The sequence below is a fragment of the Leucoraja erinacea genome, chromosome 33, assembly GCF_028641065.1.
Source record: "Leucoraja erinacea ecotype New England chromosome 33, Leri_hhj_1, whole genome shotgun sequence".
NCBI classification, from domain to species: Eukaryota; Metazoa; Chordata; class Chondrichthyes; order Rajiformes; family Rajidae; genus Leucoraja; species Leucoraja erinaceus.
The window spans coordinates 11992078-12007287 of NC_073409.1; the positions used below are offsets into that span (position 1 = coordinate 11992078).

Below are 15210 nucleotides of genomic sequence, written 5' to 3' on the forward strand. Positions count from 1 at the left end.
TGGAGGATTGACAGACCTGTGTGCAGGTTAAACAAAATTGTGTCAACCTCAATCAGACTCTGTTGAGATTGACTATTAAAATGTGAACCTTTGGAGTGCCCTACCCCAGAGGCTCAGTCACTGGGTTCATTTAAAACAGAGAACAGAAGATTTCTAGCCATTTAGGAAATAAAGGAATATAGAAATACTGTTGGAAAATGGCACTTGGGTAGAAGATCAGCCATGATCTTATGAACGGTGGGGCAGATGGTCAACTCCTGTTTCTTATGTTCATTCTGAGCTTCTATGTGCTCCTGATACATGGTTTTCAACCCCAACCCAAATGCTCCATTTTCTTCATGAGCTTAAGATTTCCAGCAGTCAGTGGGAATGTTGTTGATTTTTAAAATGGCCTCAAGCACATCCTAGAATCTTTTCCCTTATCTACCTAGTGATCTCTCTCCATGCCAGAGGTTGAAAATAGAAAGTTTCTTTCAGGAGTCTGGTGTCAGGCAAGTGAATAACATGCTCTGTCCAGCAGAGTCTATTGAGTGTAATCAGGACTTCAGTCCTGGGGATTATTGGTCTGTGAAAGAATGCTAATGTAGATTTGTTTATTCTTTCAGTAGATTTGTACGTTTATTTTGCATTGGTAGTATGTTGGTGGTTTCCTAGAGTGCCTGTTCCTGACAAGGCCCTGGGAAACATTGACCACAGCGCATACCTCAGGAGCCATCTAGTATCCGAGGTAAACATTGATGAAGGAAAACATTATCACCTTTAGTGAACCAGCACAGCGTTTGGACACCTGCGGAAAAGAGTGCTTGATGAGCAGGAACTGAAGCCTAGCATAAAACACACTGACTACTGAATAGTTGTGACCCTGTCCTCTTAGCTTTTGTTATAAACCACTAATAACTAGCAGCTCAAGGCACAAGAGAAAAATCAAGATTAATCACTGCTTAGCTGTTACTGTAAGATTTGTATCTCAATTACGTTAAATTCTAATTGAGGGTAGGGAATTTGGTCAGGGACAGCTTTCACAGACGTTTTACAAAGCAATACATTTCATTTTTAAAGATAGTTTTCTCTGTATATGTCCTCCCTCCAGCAAAAACAGAAGGCTCCCTAAAGACAACTGAACCAGCAAATAGATTATTTCTGTTAGTGTAAAAACGGATTTAAAGTCTTGATATGATTTACGCCAAACAGAAATCACCGTATATATTCTCACAACTACGATAAAGCTACTTATCATAGAGATTAGATAGTTTATATATTCTTGTTGGAAGATGGTTGGACAAAAGCTAGAGATGAAAAGACAAAAGATGGAGACAAAAGGATTGAAGAGTTGCAAATTGTGAAGGAAAGGGGGAAGGGAGAAATTGGTGTGAGCGCAGATGGGTCACAAGGGAGGGGCAAAGAAAAGAGGTGTCTAGAGGAAGAAAGGGGGGGGGGGGGGTTTAGTTACCTAGAATTGGAGAATTCAATGTTCAGACCAATGGCTGCCCATGAGGTGCCATATCTCCAGTTTTAGTGTGGCCTCACACAAGCAATGGAGGAGGCCCTGAATAGAAAAGTCAGCATGGGAATGGGAAGAGGTGTTAAATGGTTAGCCACCAGGAGATCCAGAGGGCTTTGGCAGACCATGCACAAGAGTTCGGCGAAACAGGTGCTGAGTCTACGCTTGGTATCCCAAATGTACAATACAATACAATACAATTTATTTGTTGTCATTTGAACCTCATTGAGGTTCAAACGAAATTTGGTTTCTGCAGTCATACAAACAAGAAAAAGAACCAAGACACAACATAATTTACACAGACATCCATCACAGTGAATCTCCTCCTCACTGTGATGGAAGGCAAAGTCTTATCTCTCCCCTGCACTCCTCATTCTCCTCCCGATGTCAGAGTCAAAGCCCCCGGCGGGCGATGGTAAGTGTCCCGCGGCCATTAAAACCGCGCCGGGTGATGCAAGGCCACGCTCCGGGTCTTGGTGTTGGAGCCCCCGGCGGGCGCTAACAAGTCCCGCAGCCATTCAAAGCCGTGCCGGGCGATGATGTAAGGCCCCGCTCCAGGTACTCTTCAACCCCACAACTCGGGCGGGAGAAGTCGCCGTTGCGGAAGCCCGAAAAGCAGTCTCCCAGCAGGGACCCGCGGGCTCCCGGTGTTACCGTCCACCAGACCTGCGGAAAGTCTCCGAATCTCCGGGGTCAGGCCGCAGCAGCGCGCCACCACAGCTCCACCCGCTCCGAACTCGGTGACTGGAGCCCCGGGTCGTTCCGGTTGGAGGCCGCTCCACGGTGCTCGGCCCCAACGACAACGGAGACCCGACAAAGAAAAGGCTACAGAAGGCTACCTTGAGAATACTGGATGCAGTAAACAAGGTGCATGTGAACCTTTATCTCACCTAAAGGGCTATTTGGGGGTCACTGGATGGAGGTGCGGGAGGAGGTATGGGGATAGGGAGATAACTGAACTTGAGAACTTTGCTAACTACAAATAAATAATCAGACCACTTTTATTAAAACAGCAGAAGATCTGTAGTTTACTGCACAAGTGCTAAAGCATACATTGGCTTTAAAAATAATAAACACCAAAGAATAAAAGGTTCTTTAGCCCATCACATCTCCTCTATTGGACTTCCTTCACACACTCTCTATTAATCCTGGTTCTGTGTCATGTACTGCAGAACTACACTGAATGTTGGTTCAAATTTGACTTCAGATGTTTCTGTGTGCAATTTGCAAATTCTCTGCATGTCCACATGTATTTCCCTCGGCTGCTCCAGTTTCCTCCCACATCCCCATTGCATTCTGGTAAATTATCTCTCAGTATAATTGAAAACTAGTCATTACTGCAGTCTCACCTATCATTATTCCACCTTCTCCTGGAATAAATAGACATCATTTTTGAGCTTTTCCCCATGCTCAGACCCCAGAGCTGGAACCATCTTGAAGTCTGTTCTCTTAAACCTTTTTAATGCGTCCACATCTTTCTCAGATTCAGAGTCCAAAAGTACAAACATATCGCCATGTTGGCCTTGTCACTGAAGAGATGCCCAGCCTCTTTTGTCACTCTGGGCAATGTCAGTAGTTCTCAGTTGCCTGAAAATATTCATTTATCTCATTAATGATTGCCTGTGACCAAAAGCTTACTAATATGATAAATGCTCAGTTGCAATCCTTTTCCCTTTAGCAGCTGGTGGATGAAGAGGCTGTTTTAAGTCTTTTTAGTTAGTTTTGGTTAAAGGATGCGAACTGTTCTGGAGATTTTCATATCACCCTTCAGGGAAGCTTTTGATTATTTTCCCATGAGAAGCTGAGTTTGCTTGCCCTTAGTTTTTCATCTATCACATAATAGATTCCTTCTCGTTTACATGCATGCTCACTGTTGCTATGTACATTATATATCCACATTAAAATTCATCTGCTGTTTTTTGGTCTAGATTCATTCATGAATCAAATAGCAAATCCCATTTTTATGTGTTATCATTTTTATGTCGCCAGCAAATTTAGTAATATCATTTTGAACAGTTATTCAACTTAATTTGCAAATATTTGACAGGTTGGGAGAGTGAGCAAAGAAGTGGCAGATGGAATACAGTGTAGCAAAGTGTGCAGTCATACACTTTGGTAGTAGGAATAAAGGCATAGATTATTTTCTAAATGAGGAGCGGATTCTGAAATCAAATGGACGTGGCAACACTGCTGCAGTATTCTCAAAAGTTTAATTTGCAGGTTGAATTGGTGGAATGGAAGGCAAATGCAATGTTAGCATTTCTTTCGAGAGGAATAGAATATAAAGCATGGATGTAATGCTATGGCTTTATAGGGCACAGATCAAACCACATTTGGAATACTGTGAGCAGTTCTGGGCCCCATATCTGAGGAGGGATGTGCTGGCTTTGCGGAGGGTCCAGAGTAGGTTTACAAAAAGATCATGATCGGGTCAACATATGATGAGCGTTTGATGGCTCTTGGCCCGTATTTGCTTTAGTTTAGAAGGCTGAGGAGGGGATCTCATTGAAACTTACTGAACACTGAAATGCCTGCATAAAGTGGATGTGGAGAGGATGTTTCCATTAGTGGGAGAGTCTAAGACCAAAGGCACAGCCTCAGAATAAAAGGAAGTACCTTTAGAAAGGAGAGGAGGAATTTCTTTAGCCAGAGAGTGGTGAATCTGTGGAATTCATTGTCAAGCACAGCTATAGAGGCCAAATCTTTGGGTATTTACATAGCGGAGATCGATAGGTTCTTGATTAGTAAGGGTGTCAAGGTTACGGGGAGAAGGCAGGAGAATGGGGTTGAGTGGGAAAGATAGATCATCCATGATTGAATGGCAGAGTAGACCCGATGTGCTGAATGGTCTAATTCTGAGGAAATATATAAATGGGGTTGCAAATAGTTTGTGCTTAATGGGAGTGACGTGGAGTGGCAGGAACATGATCGAGCTTGGCAGATGAAGTGAAGTGTCAGGAACATAATTGGGCTAGGTAGAGGGGTGGGGGGCAACAAAAGAGACTCAATAACCATTGGTTAGTCTTTTTATACATTGTAGGTCCCCCTCAGTCATGACTGACCATGGGTGATGCATCTGGTCGGATGCAAACCTGGGCAATGCCATATGGAGGACAGGCTGTTGCCCATGCGGCACGTCCTCCCTCTCCACGTCGCTGATCGATCCAAAGGATCAGCAGGGCCGTTACAGTTTGGCACCAGCGCCATCGCAGGAGCTGCCAGAGCGAGGTTGTAGACAACGACGAACTGCCTTAGGAGCTCCGACTCCAGATTTTCTTGAGGTTTACTCCTGGAGCCTTTTCCATGACAGGATATGGTCACAGGGCAGTGGAGGTTTTAAATCAGAGTTTTCCCTCTCCTAGATGGACAGCCTTCCCAGGCTGACGGGCCCCATCTGCCCGAGACTCGTGGGGGCGGGAGCGTGTTCCTTCCCGTGCAGGTCTACAGCACCTGCCCACTGCCCACTTATACAGCGAACTGTCTATTTAAAGTTTCTTTCTGTGAGTGTTCACAGGATTTGCACAAGTAGCATGAAATGTGTTTAGCACACCATTCAGGGTTGCTGCACCCTCCGAGCACATTTACATTATAAGTGCAGAAGACCTGGGCAGCCCTCACCCAAAGGACAAAATCTGATTTGGGGTACAATTCAATAGTCCGTGCACAAAAATGTTGCACCTCATGATCAAATTTCTAAGCCTGGGTGTTTTCATAAGTTCATAAGTTATAGGAGCAGAATTAGGCCATTCAGCCCATCAAGTCTACATCACCATTCAATCATGGCTGATCCACGGTCGTCTGTTGTAATGAATTCCACAGTTTCACCACCCTATGACTAAAAGAGTTCCACCTCATCTCCTTTCTAAAGGTATGTCCTTTTATTTTGAAACTATAACCCCCACACTACCTGCCTCTACACCTGTCTTTGTATCATCTGCACACTTGGTCACAAACCCTTCAATTCCCTCATCCAAATCAATGATATACATCGTGCAGAGTAACGGCCCCAGCACTGACCTCTGCGGAACATCGTTAGTCACTGGCAGCCAACCAGAAAAAGCCCCCATTTATTGCCACTCCTTGCCTTCTGCCATTCGGCCAACCTGCAATCCATGTTAGTATCTTCCTTTTTATACCATGGGCTTTCATCTTTTTTAGCAGCATCAAAGGTCTTCTAAAAAGCCAGGTAAACCACACCCACTGATCAGTCTGAAGAAGGGTCTCGACCCAAAACGTCACCCATTCCGTCTTTCCCGAGATGCCGCCTGACCCGCTGAGTTACTCCAGCATTTTGTGTCCACTACTCTCCTTTGTCTATCCTATTATTTATTTCCTAAAAGAATTCCAACAGATTCACCAGACAAGATCTCCCTTTCACAAAACAATGCTCACTTTGGCCTATTTTATCATGTTCTTCTAAGTACTCATGAAATATTTCATCTTTTCACTGCAATATTATTGACTAATTGTCTACTGCTGACTATAAAGAAAGTTTATATTGCATCCGCTGCTCTAGATGTCAGCAGATCTATATCGGTGAGACCAAGCGGAGGTTGGGCGATCGTTTCGCCGAACACCTCCGCTCGGTCCGCAATAACCAAGCTGACCTCCCGGTGGCTCAGCACTTCAACTCCCCCTCCTACTCCGTCTCCGACCTCTCTGTCCTGGGTCTCCTCCATGGCCACAGCGAGCAACACCAGAAATTGGAGGAACAGCACCTCATATTCCGCTTGGGGAGTCTGAATCCTGGGGGCATGAACATCGAATTCTCCCAATTTTGTTAGTCCTGGCTGTCTCCTCCCCTTCCTCAGTCCCCCTGCTGTCTCCTCCCATCCCCCAGCCTTTGGGCTCCTCCTCCTTTTCCCTTCCTTGTCCCCCCCCCCCCCCCCCCCCCCCCCCAGTCTGAAGAAGGGTTTCGGCCCGAAGCGTTGCCTACTTCCTTCGCTCTTCCTTCCTTAGATGCTGCTGCACCCGCTGAGTTTCTCCAGCTTTTTTGTGTACCATAAAGAAAGTTAATATCTGCTGCATAATCAACATCTATACTTTAATTTTGTTTATTAAAAGTTTATTGAAAACAATTTAATTTCCAGCAAGGCCTTGGAACTATACAGCTTAAACATTTATAAAAACCATTAAAAATTCTTCGAGCAAATGAAAGTGGATGTAAATGAAAATATTAAAACCAATCTGAAACTCATTTAATTTTTTATTTGCTAGAAAGACTAAACAATTTCTTGCAAGTTCCTATTTTTTGTGCCACCACATCACTATCTGGACTCATTGACAGTTTTTTTATTACAACTCTCTGAGTTGTGTCTTGTTTCTCTGAAGAGTTCATGCGATGATGATAGTGATCTGGAATGTATCTAAGCTTACAAACTCCACCTCACTGACTACAAAGATGCTCTCATTGCTGCAAAATCTGCCTACCTCTCCTCCATATTCACCGATCCCTGCCTAAACCACAGAACCCTCTTCCCCACAGTGGGCAACCTCCTCAAGCCTCGAGCCAACACTCTCCCTACCTCTACTCCGGATCTCTGCAACTCGTTCCTCCACTTTTTCGCTGATAAAATCAGCACCATCTATCAATCTTTATCCCCTGTACCCGAATCCCCAGCATCTACTCCACCATCTACCAAGGCCCCTCCTTTCAACATCTCCACTGACCTCCTTACCCCTCCTCCACACTGCTTCCTCTCCCAGTTTGACCTGGTCACCCCTATTGAAATCTCCAAACTCATCAGCTCTTCCAAACCCACTACCTGCTCCCTCGACCCTCTCCCCACTCCCCTGTTGAAGTCCTGCCTCCCCGTTCTCTGCCCTACCTCACTAATCTCTTCAACTCCTCATTGACCCAAGGAATTGTCCCCTCCGCTTTCAAAACTGCTGCTGTTACACCAATCTTAAAGAAACCTGGTCTTGATCCCTCCTCTCTCATTAACTACCGCCCAATCTCAAACCTTCCCTTTCTTTCAAAAACCCTGGAGCGTATCGTTGCGTCGCAACTTCATTCCCACCTCCTTGCGTATAACCTACTTGAACCCCTCCAATCTGGCTTTCGCCCCCTCCATAGCACAGAAACTGCTCTCCTCAAAGTCCTCAATGACCTCCTCACCTCTGCTGACACTGTTCCCTCAACATCCTCATCCTCCTCGACCTGAGCACAGCCTTCAATACAGTGAACCATAACATCCTGCTCACCAGACTCAAAGACCTCGGCATTGAAGGCTCTGCACTCAGCTGGCTCTGTCCCTACCTTTCCAACAGATCCCACTTCATCTCTCTCCACAACCACACCTCTGCTACAGCCACAGTCACTCAAGGCGTTCCCCAAAGCTCCGTACTCAGCCCCCTCCTCTTCATCATGTACATCCTCCCCCTTGGTCAGATACTCCGCCACTTCAATCTGGACTCACACTGTTACGCTGATGACACCCAGATCTACCTTGGCACCAAATCCCCCCACAACCCCCCCCTCTCCCATATCAACTCCTGTTTGTCAGCTATAAAAACCTGGATGCAACATAATTTCCTCAAACTCAACAGCGATAAGACAGAATTCCTCCCCATAGGCTCCAAAGCCACACTCAGCAAAATCAATAACCCCACTCTCACCATCAAAGGCACCACTGTCTCCCCAGGCCCGCAACCTTGGCGTGATCTTTGATTCCACCCTCTCCCTTGAGCCTCACATCCGCCATGGCATTAAAACCTCCTTCTTTCATCTCCGCAACATCGCCAAACTCAGACCCTCTCTCACACCGCCCGCTGCTGAAAGACTCATCCATGCCTTCATCTCCTCCCGACTGGACTATTGCAACTCACTTCTCCTTGGCATCAGCTCCACCTACATCAACCGACTCCAACTGGTCCAGAACACAGCCGCCTGACTCATCACCCTCACCAAATCCTGGCATCACATCACTCCAGTCCTCAAACAACTTCACTGGCTTCCCATCTCCCACCGGATCACCTACAAAATCCTGATCCTCACCTACAAAGCCCTCCACCATCTGGCCCCCCCATATCTCACTGACCTCCTCTCCCCCTACCAACCCTCACGGTCCCTCAGATCCACATCAGCCGGTCTCCTCTCCATCCACAAGTCCAACCTCCGCAGTTTTGGGGACAGAGCCTTCTCCAGGGCAGCTCCCAGGCTCTTGAACTCCCTCCTCCAACTGATCCGCAATTCCGTGTCCCTCACCATCTTCCAGTCCTGCCTCAAGACCCATCTCTTCACCTCTGCTTATCCTTAGCCCCACGTGCCGTCCCTTTTCATCTGTGCATTAATTGCCTCATACTGTGTTTTGTATTGAATTCTGTATTTACTTTGTGTACTAGTCATGTCTCTACTATTCCCCTTACATGTTTTTCCTCTACCTGCTAAATTTTTGTAAGGTGTCCTTGGGACTCTTGAAAGGCGCCCATAAAAAATAAAATGTATTATTATTATTATTATTATTATGTTGAGTTTATGTGAGGGAAGAAGAACAAAGGCATGCAGTTGACCATGGCAAGCTAAATTCAACTGTGGATTAGATTTAGCCCATACCAAGCATTTAACTTTATTCCAATCTTTTTTTTTATTTATCAGACATTGCTGAGAAGTTATCAGATGATATCAGAACTGTACATTAAAAAAAAAGAAATGTTTAATTTGATAAAAGCTGAAGCTTCCTACAATTTGTTCCGAAACCGTCCTTTAACTCAGCTTTACAAAAGTATTTAACCTTTTATTCCAAAGGAGTTATACATAGATCCCTTCACCATGAAGCTGCAAATTTGATAGCCAAGTTGTAACTCGCCGTACCCACTTCATAGATAGGAAAAAATAAATATTCCATCCAAATGGTTTGTTTAATATGTGATTAACATAGAAACGTACAAATCAGTAACATGCCTGTGCCAACATTAATGCCAAATTAAGTGAATCCTCTCTGCCTGCATATGGTGCATGTCCCTATTTTCCTGCATTTTTGTGTGTCTTCTTCCCTTGCACTGCATTCCAAGCACCTACTACTCTGTATAAAACAAAATTTGCCTCTCAAATTTAAACTTTAAAATTTCTCCAACTTAACTTAAAGCTGTGCCCTGTAGCATTTATAATTTCCATCCTGGGAAAAAGACTCTGACTAACCTACCCTATCTCTGCCTCTCATTATTTTATGACCATTACTCAGACTCAGACACTTCAGAGAAAACAACCCAAGTTTGTTCAACCTCTGACGAGAGGCCTCAGGTGGATAGAATTAGTCATAATATTTCCTCTACCCTGATTCTCAATACTGATAGTCCTCAGGGTATAATGTACTCAATCCCCTTCTCCATTACCTGTACACCCAGGACTGAGTGGCCAAGTACAGCGCCAACTTGATCTTTAAATTCACAAATGATACCATTGGCAGCCAGATCAACAACAATGATGAGACGGAGTACAGGAAAAGTATCCCAAATCTTGTGTCGTGGTGTCAGATCAACAACCTAGCTCTTATTGCCAGCAGGAGGGAATAGTTGGTTGTTGATCTAAGGAAGCAGGAGAATAAACATAACACTGTCCTCATCGATTAGTTAACCCTTTCACCTAATCTCCAAAATTAATTACAGCAAGTCATTCACCAAGAAATATAAAATTGAATATTTCTTTGTGCTACTCCTGACAACAAAGAATTTTTGGTAGAAAATCTGTTATCCAACACTGACCTGATTTCCTGCTTAACCTGATATGTAAATAACATAGAGAAGCTTGAGCCTGATGTTAATCTGGCCGATTTTTTTTGTTTTCTGTCACTGACTACCTGCCATGTGGGATCACCAGGAGAGCAGTCTCTTCATATGGGGGGGGGCAAAGGCCCTAAACTTCGACCTTTTACTGACTCGGGTCAGGCTGAAAATTAACATTCATGAAACGTTTGACCCCATGAGACCTGCCCTGGAGAGGGGGGGGCTTCTCTGGGCAGTGGGAATCCTGCCGGGAGCTCATTCGTGAATTAGAAGCAATGACTCAGAGAAATGGACTGAAATTATAGTGGGAATGCTACAACAGTAAAAGCCCAATTCAATCTCCCCCTGATGGAATGCAGGAGAAACCTGGTGTCTAAGTTTTAATATGCATCACCCTAATGTGGCAAATTGATATTCAGAGCCAAAATCCAAATTAAATGATGTCCTGGCGCAATAGTAACAACAAATGCCACTTAGTCACGCTGCTGCTGTCTATCCATAGAAGCAACCAATGATCCTTGTTGGAAGCGCAGTTTTTACTACCACATGCAGTGAGTTTGACCTCATCTGCCTTCTGTGGTGGAACTGTGAAGAAACAAGCTGCATCCATAGAAACCAGATCAAGAAATTCCAGAAAATATATATAATTTCGAAGTCTGGTAAGAATAATCCTGCTTTAATTTGAGAAAGATTGCAGATGGTGTTTCTTCGTCGTTTTCTCACTCTGACTGCACTTTGAAAAGCATCCGATCAATTGTCCCAGTTGGGAAGGATTAATATGTAGGAGCGATTGTAAAAGAAAAGGCTGACTGGAATGTTAGATCAAATAGGTGACATCTAGGATAGGTTAGTACAGCAAAGGATGATGTGGAGATGAAGGAATTTGGAAGAATGGGCTCTGACCAACAGCTCATTTCAGGTTTGAAAATTACTTGTGAAAAACATAAAAATGAGAAGTTGGCAGCTTTCAGCCTTTCTTCCCTTCTAACTCTGTCATCAGCAAAAACACCAGGCACAAACAAATCAGAAAAGTGACAAATGATCTATAGTGTCTCATTACCTCTCTGTGCACTGTTAACGGCATCATACTCATTTATTCAAACAGATTACAAATGTTTAGTTCACTCTAAACACCACAAATAGTCACTGAGGGACTCTGTTAGTGAGTTAAATATCTTTTTCCATACAAACCATAAATCTATTACAACAGTATTAGAGGCTAGACATATTTCAATTACATTATAAATTTATGATTACGTGTAGCTCCATTTAGTGGTGAGAATGCACTGGTGATGCTTTCCAACTGCAGAGAGTAGGATTATTGCCAGTAGGGAATACTAAAACAATCTATAATTATCAGTCCAGCTGGGTTAAATCTGTTGGTGCTCACAAAATTAATGAGGCAATTTATGGAAATATTAAATACTGGCTGATATGTCTTCATGAAAAAAAAATCAACTAAATTATTGCATGTACAGGATCCTATATAATAATTCCCAAATATGATTACATTTTTCACAATATTCCTGTTGAATATGCTGCAAGAACTGTGTAACCACTGGACATTTTCAGCCATTCATAATTAACTCTTTCATCTCAGAATGCTATTATTTTAGTAAGACTGTAATCGACAATTGACAGTGATCCTATATAAGCATCTGATCCCAGAATCACAGAAATCAAAATGTATTTGCTCAACTGACTGGACAATTATTCAGTCTCAGGAACTATTGCTGCTTCATTACACTCATTATACCTCCACACAATTTAAACCCACACTCCCATCCCCACACTCTTGGTAGATATAAATGACAACCTTTCCACAGTCAGAATTTTGACACAACACTAAAGTGCAGGCAAATATTCTACCAAGCATTACATAGGAACACACAGAAGTCACAGATGGAAAAAAACCCTTCAGATTCTGAATTAAGTGGCTTGTGAGTGTCATGACAGGTAATACAACTGAGTTGTCACTATTTTTCAAGGGAAATGAAGAAGTATGCATCAATGAAAGTGAACAAAGTGCCTCTGTGGTACATTAAATGTGGTGCCTGTTTGCATTTTCTGACTAGTAAACTATACTTCTTGTTGTGCACATCTTTCATACTTTAAAATCAAACTCTTTTCCACTATAAATTCTAAACCCATCTAAATCTATAATGGAAAGCACTGATATAAATGCGTCTCTCTGTAACACCTCGTCTTTGTCTCAGCTTCTCAGCCTTAGAAAAACTCTTAGGCTTCTTGCAATGTGTGAATTATCATCTAACTGTAAATAATAATCAGTTAACTCCAAACTACTTCAAGGTGTTTTTAACTCTTCAAGGCCCAAAAATACAATTGGCAGTACGGGTGACACCACTCCACTTCTTCCAGAAATATTTTATAATAATTCAATGATTGAATTATACTTTATTGTCACTTGTACATAGGTGCAGTGAAATGCTTTGTTTTACATATAATCTGGTAAAATCGTACAGCAGTCATTACACTACGTGTTTGGCACTGACAAAGTTTCAAAAGTTCACTGCCTGCCTGCTGTCGCATGTGGCAGCAGGTGGTCTCCCGCTGGGACCTCCATCGTTGTCTGCGGCTTCCCACCACCCCCCCCCCCCCCCCCCCCTTCATTCTCATCGGCGTGGGTCCACGTATGGTACATCTCTCTCTCTCAACTGTCCACTTCACTCTTGGCGGCGTGGGTCCCGTCAACGCCGGTGGCTCAGTGCATAGTTCGGAGTCCGCGGTGGGCGTGCCTGGCTTCCTGGTGAGACCTCCGTCCATGGCCAGTGAGTCCCCAGTGGGTGGCGGAAAGCCCGAACTGCTGGTGGGCTTGATAGTTAATAATATTAGCAAAACATGCAAGGGAAAGTCAGAAGATTGTGGTAACATAAGATGGCTTTAGTTCTGTACAGGATCCTTTTGGAAGTCCAGTTACAACCTTGATAAAGGGCCTGTCCCACTGTTCTACTATCTCTATACCCATGGCTGCGTAGCCAGATACAGTTCCAACAACCATCTTTAAATTCATTCACAATACCACGGTTGTTGGATGGATAACAGTTAACGATGAATCAAACAGGAAATAATAAAAGGGAAATGAAAATATTTTTGAATGGTGTCAGAACAACAATCTTGCTTCAATGTTAGCAAGATGAAGGAGTTTATTATTGACCAGGCAGGGAAAGCCAGGAATCCACAATCCTGTCTTCATCGACGGGGCGGCGGTGGAGAGAGTCAACAGCTTCAAATTCCTGGGCATTCATATCGCTGAACATCTGTCCTGGGCCCAGCACATTGATGCAGTTACAAAGAAAGCTCATCAATGCCTCTCCTTCCTTAGAAGATTGATGGGATTCAGTATGGCAATGAATATTCTATCAAACGTCTTTAGGTGTATGAGAGAACATACTGACTAATTGAATCACCACCTGGTTCAGCAACTTAAATGCCCATCCGCTTGACCTCCCCACCAGCGAATGGATCTATAGGAGATGCTGCCTCAAGTAGGCAGCCATTATAATCAAAGATGCACACTCTAGTCACAATCTCATTTTGCTATTGCCATTGGGAAGAAGGTACAAGAGCCTGAAAAAAGTGATAACCAGTTTCAAGAACAGCTTCTTCTTAGCAACGATCAGGCTCTTGAACATTACACAACACTAACCTGGGCAACTATGATCTTCTATGAACTGTGTCTTTGGTTGCACTCCAGACTTTGGTCTTTGCACTATTATGGTTACGGCTATTAATTTATTGAATTTTTAATTACAATATTATTCCTGTGTCATCACACCTTGACCCTGCTTTTTTCTCGCATTCCCCATTGGATGATGAGAGCTTCCATAGGTCAGGCGAATATGCCGATCTGTTACGTGCTAATGCTGCCATCTTAATACTATTACACGCAAAATTGCTCAGTTATTATTGAGGCAACACTGGTCAGGTTTTCATCAATGCAATTAGTGTTAAATATTTCTTCTCGGCAATTACTCCAGAACTATTTATGACAGCGTTTGCTCAGATATCTTTAAATAACCCATTCTAATTTTCAGAGGGATCAATGGCTTTGAATTGAGGATTGGGGTGGGGGGACCATTCCATCACTGACATGTATTTCTGATAATGTAATGCATACAGCAGAGGTAGCAGGCACATCAATTTTAACCTGGATAGAATAAATGAGCAAGAAAGCTAATCATTTCAGTGATTATCCTATTGAGACCAGCAAGGTTCCTCATTCTGTGAGCATTTGGGAAAATCATTGTGTTTTTCTTACACTAGGACATAACAGTGTGGTATGTTGAGAATGTTCTTACCTGTCACCTGCATATCCAGCTATACAATGGCATTTGCCCGTCACATGGTCACAATGCCCTCCATTATGGCAAGGGCACTCCTGGGTACAATTGATCCCAAATTTACCAAAAGGACAAGGTTGTGCACATACTGACCCCTACAAAAAGGATAAAGTAAAATTCCATTTCAGTTGCACTCTTTACGGAATCGTCAAGGTATTTGAATAATCCTCCAATACAATCCAATGCCTTACTTTCCAAGGAATAGTGTGGATCGTCATCAATTTGCACAATAATCTAATGGTATGATAAACATGGAGCTGACAATAGTAATATGTTGTGCAGTTTCCTCAGTGCTTAATTTGTTGTATTTAACGTGTTTCATGTTATTTGTAATGTTTATGAGCAAATATTTAATTTATTCAACATGGCAGCATGCACCAATCTTTCCTAAATACATTTTCAGATCCAACGTTCCAGTTGCATTCTTGTGACCTCGTACTGTACTTTTCTCATAGAATCATTTAGAAGGTGCCTCAAATAAGTGAGCAAGAAATCTATTCATCTTAGTAATCACTTTAAGATCTGCTAATTGTTTTCATCTGTGGCAAGGATAAAATTTTGCTGGAAGCTATCACATTTATACCAAGAAATGGGCAAATTCTTCTGCAGAAAGGTGTGATGTAT

The 15210-nt window shown here is 43.2% G+C and overlaps 1 protein-coding gene across 1 annotated transcript in view; it reads right to left on the reverse strand.

Annotated features, from left to right (window-relative positions):
* Positions 1-15210, reverse strand: part of megf11 (multiple EGF-like-domains 11) — a 177504-nt gene that overhangs the window by 51037 nt on the left and 111257 nt on the right. The window contains exon 7 of the mRNA XM_055661343.1: positions 14545-14681. Coding sequence (XP_055517318.1) covers positions 14545-14681 — 137 coding nt within the window. The remainder of the gene's footprint in view (positions 1-14544; positions 14682-15210) is intronic.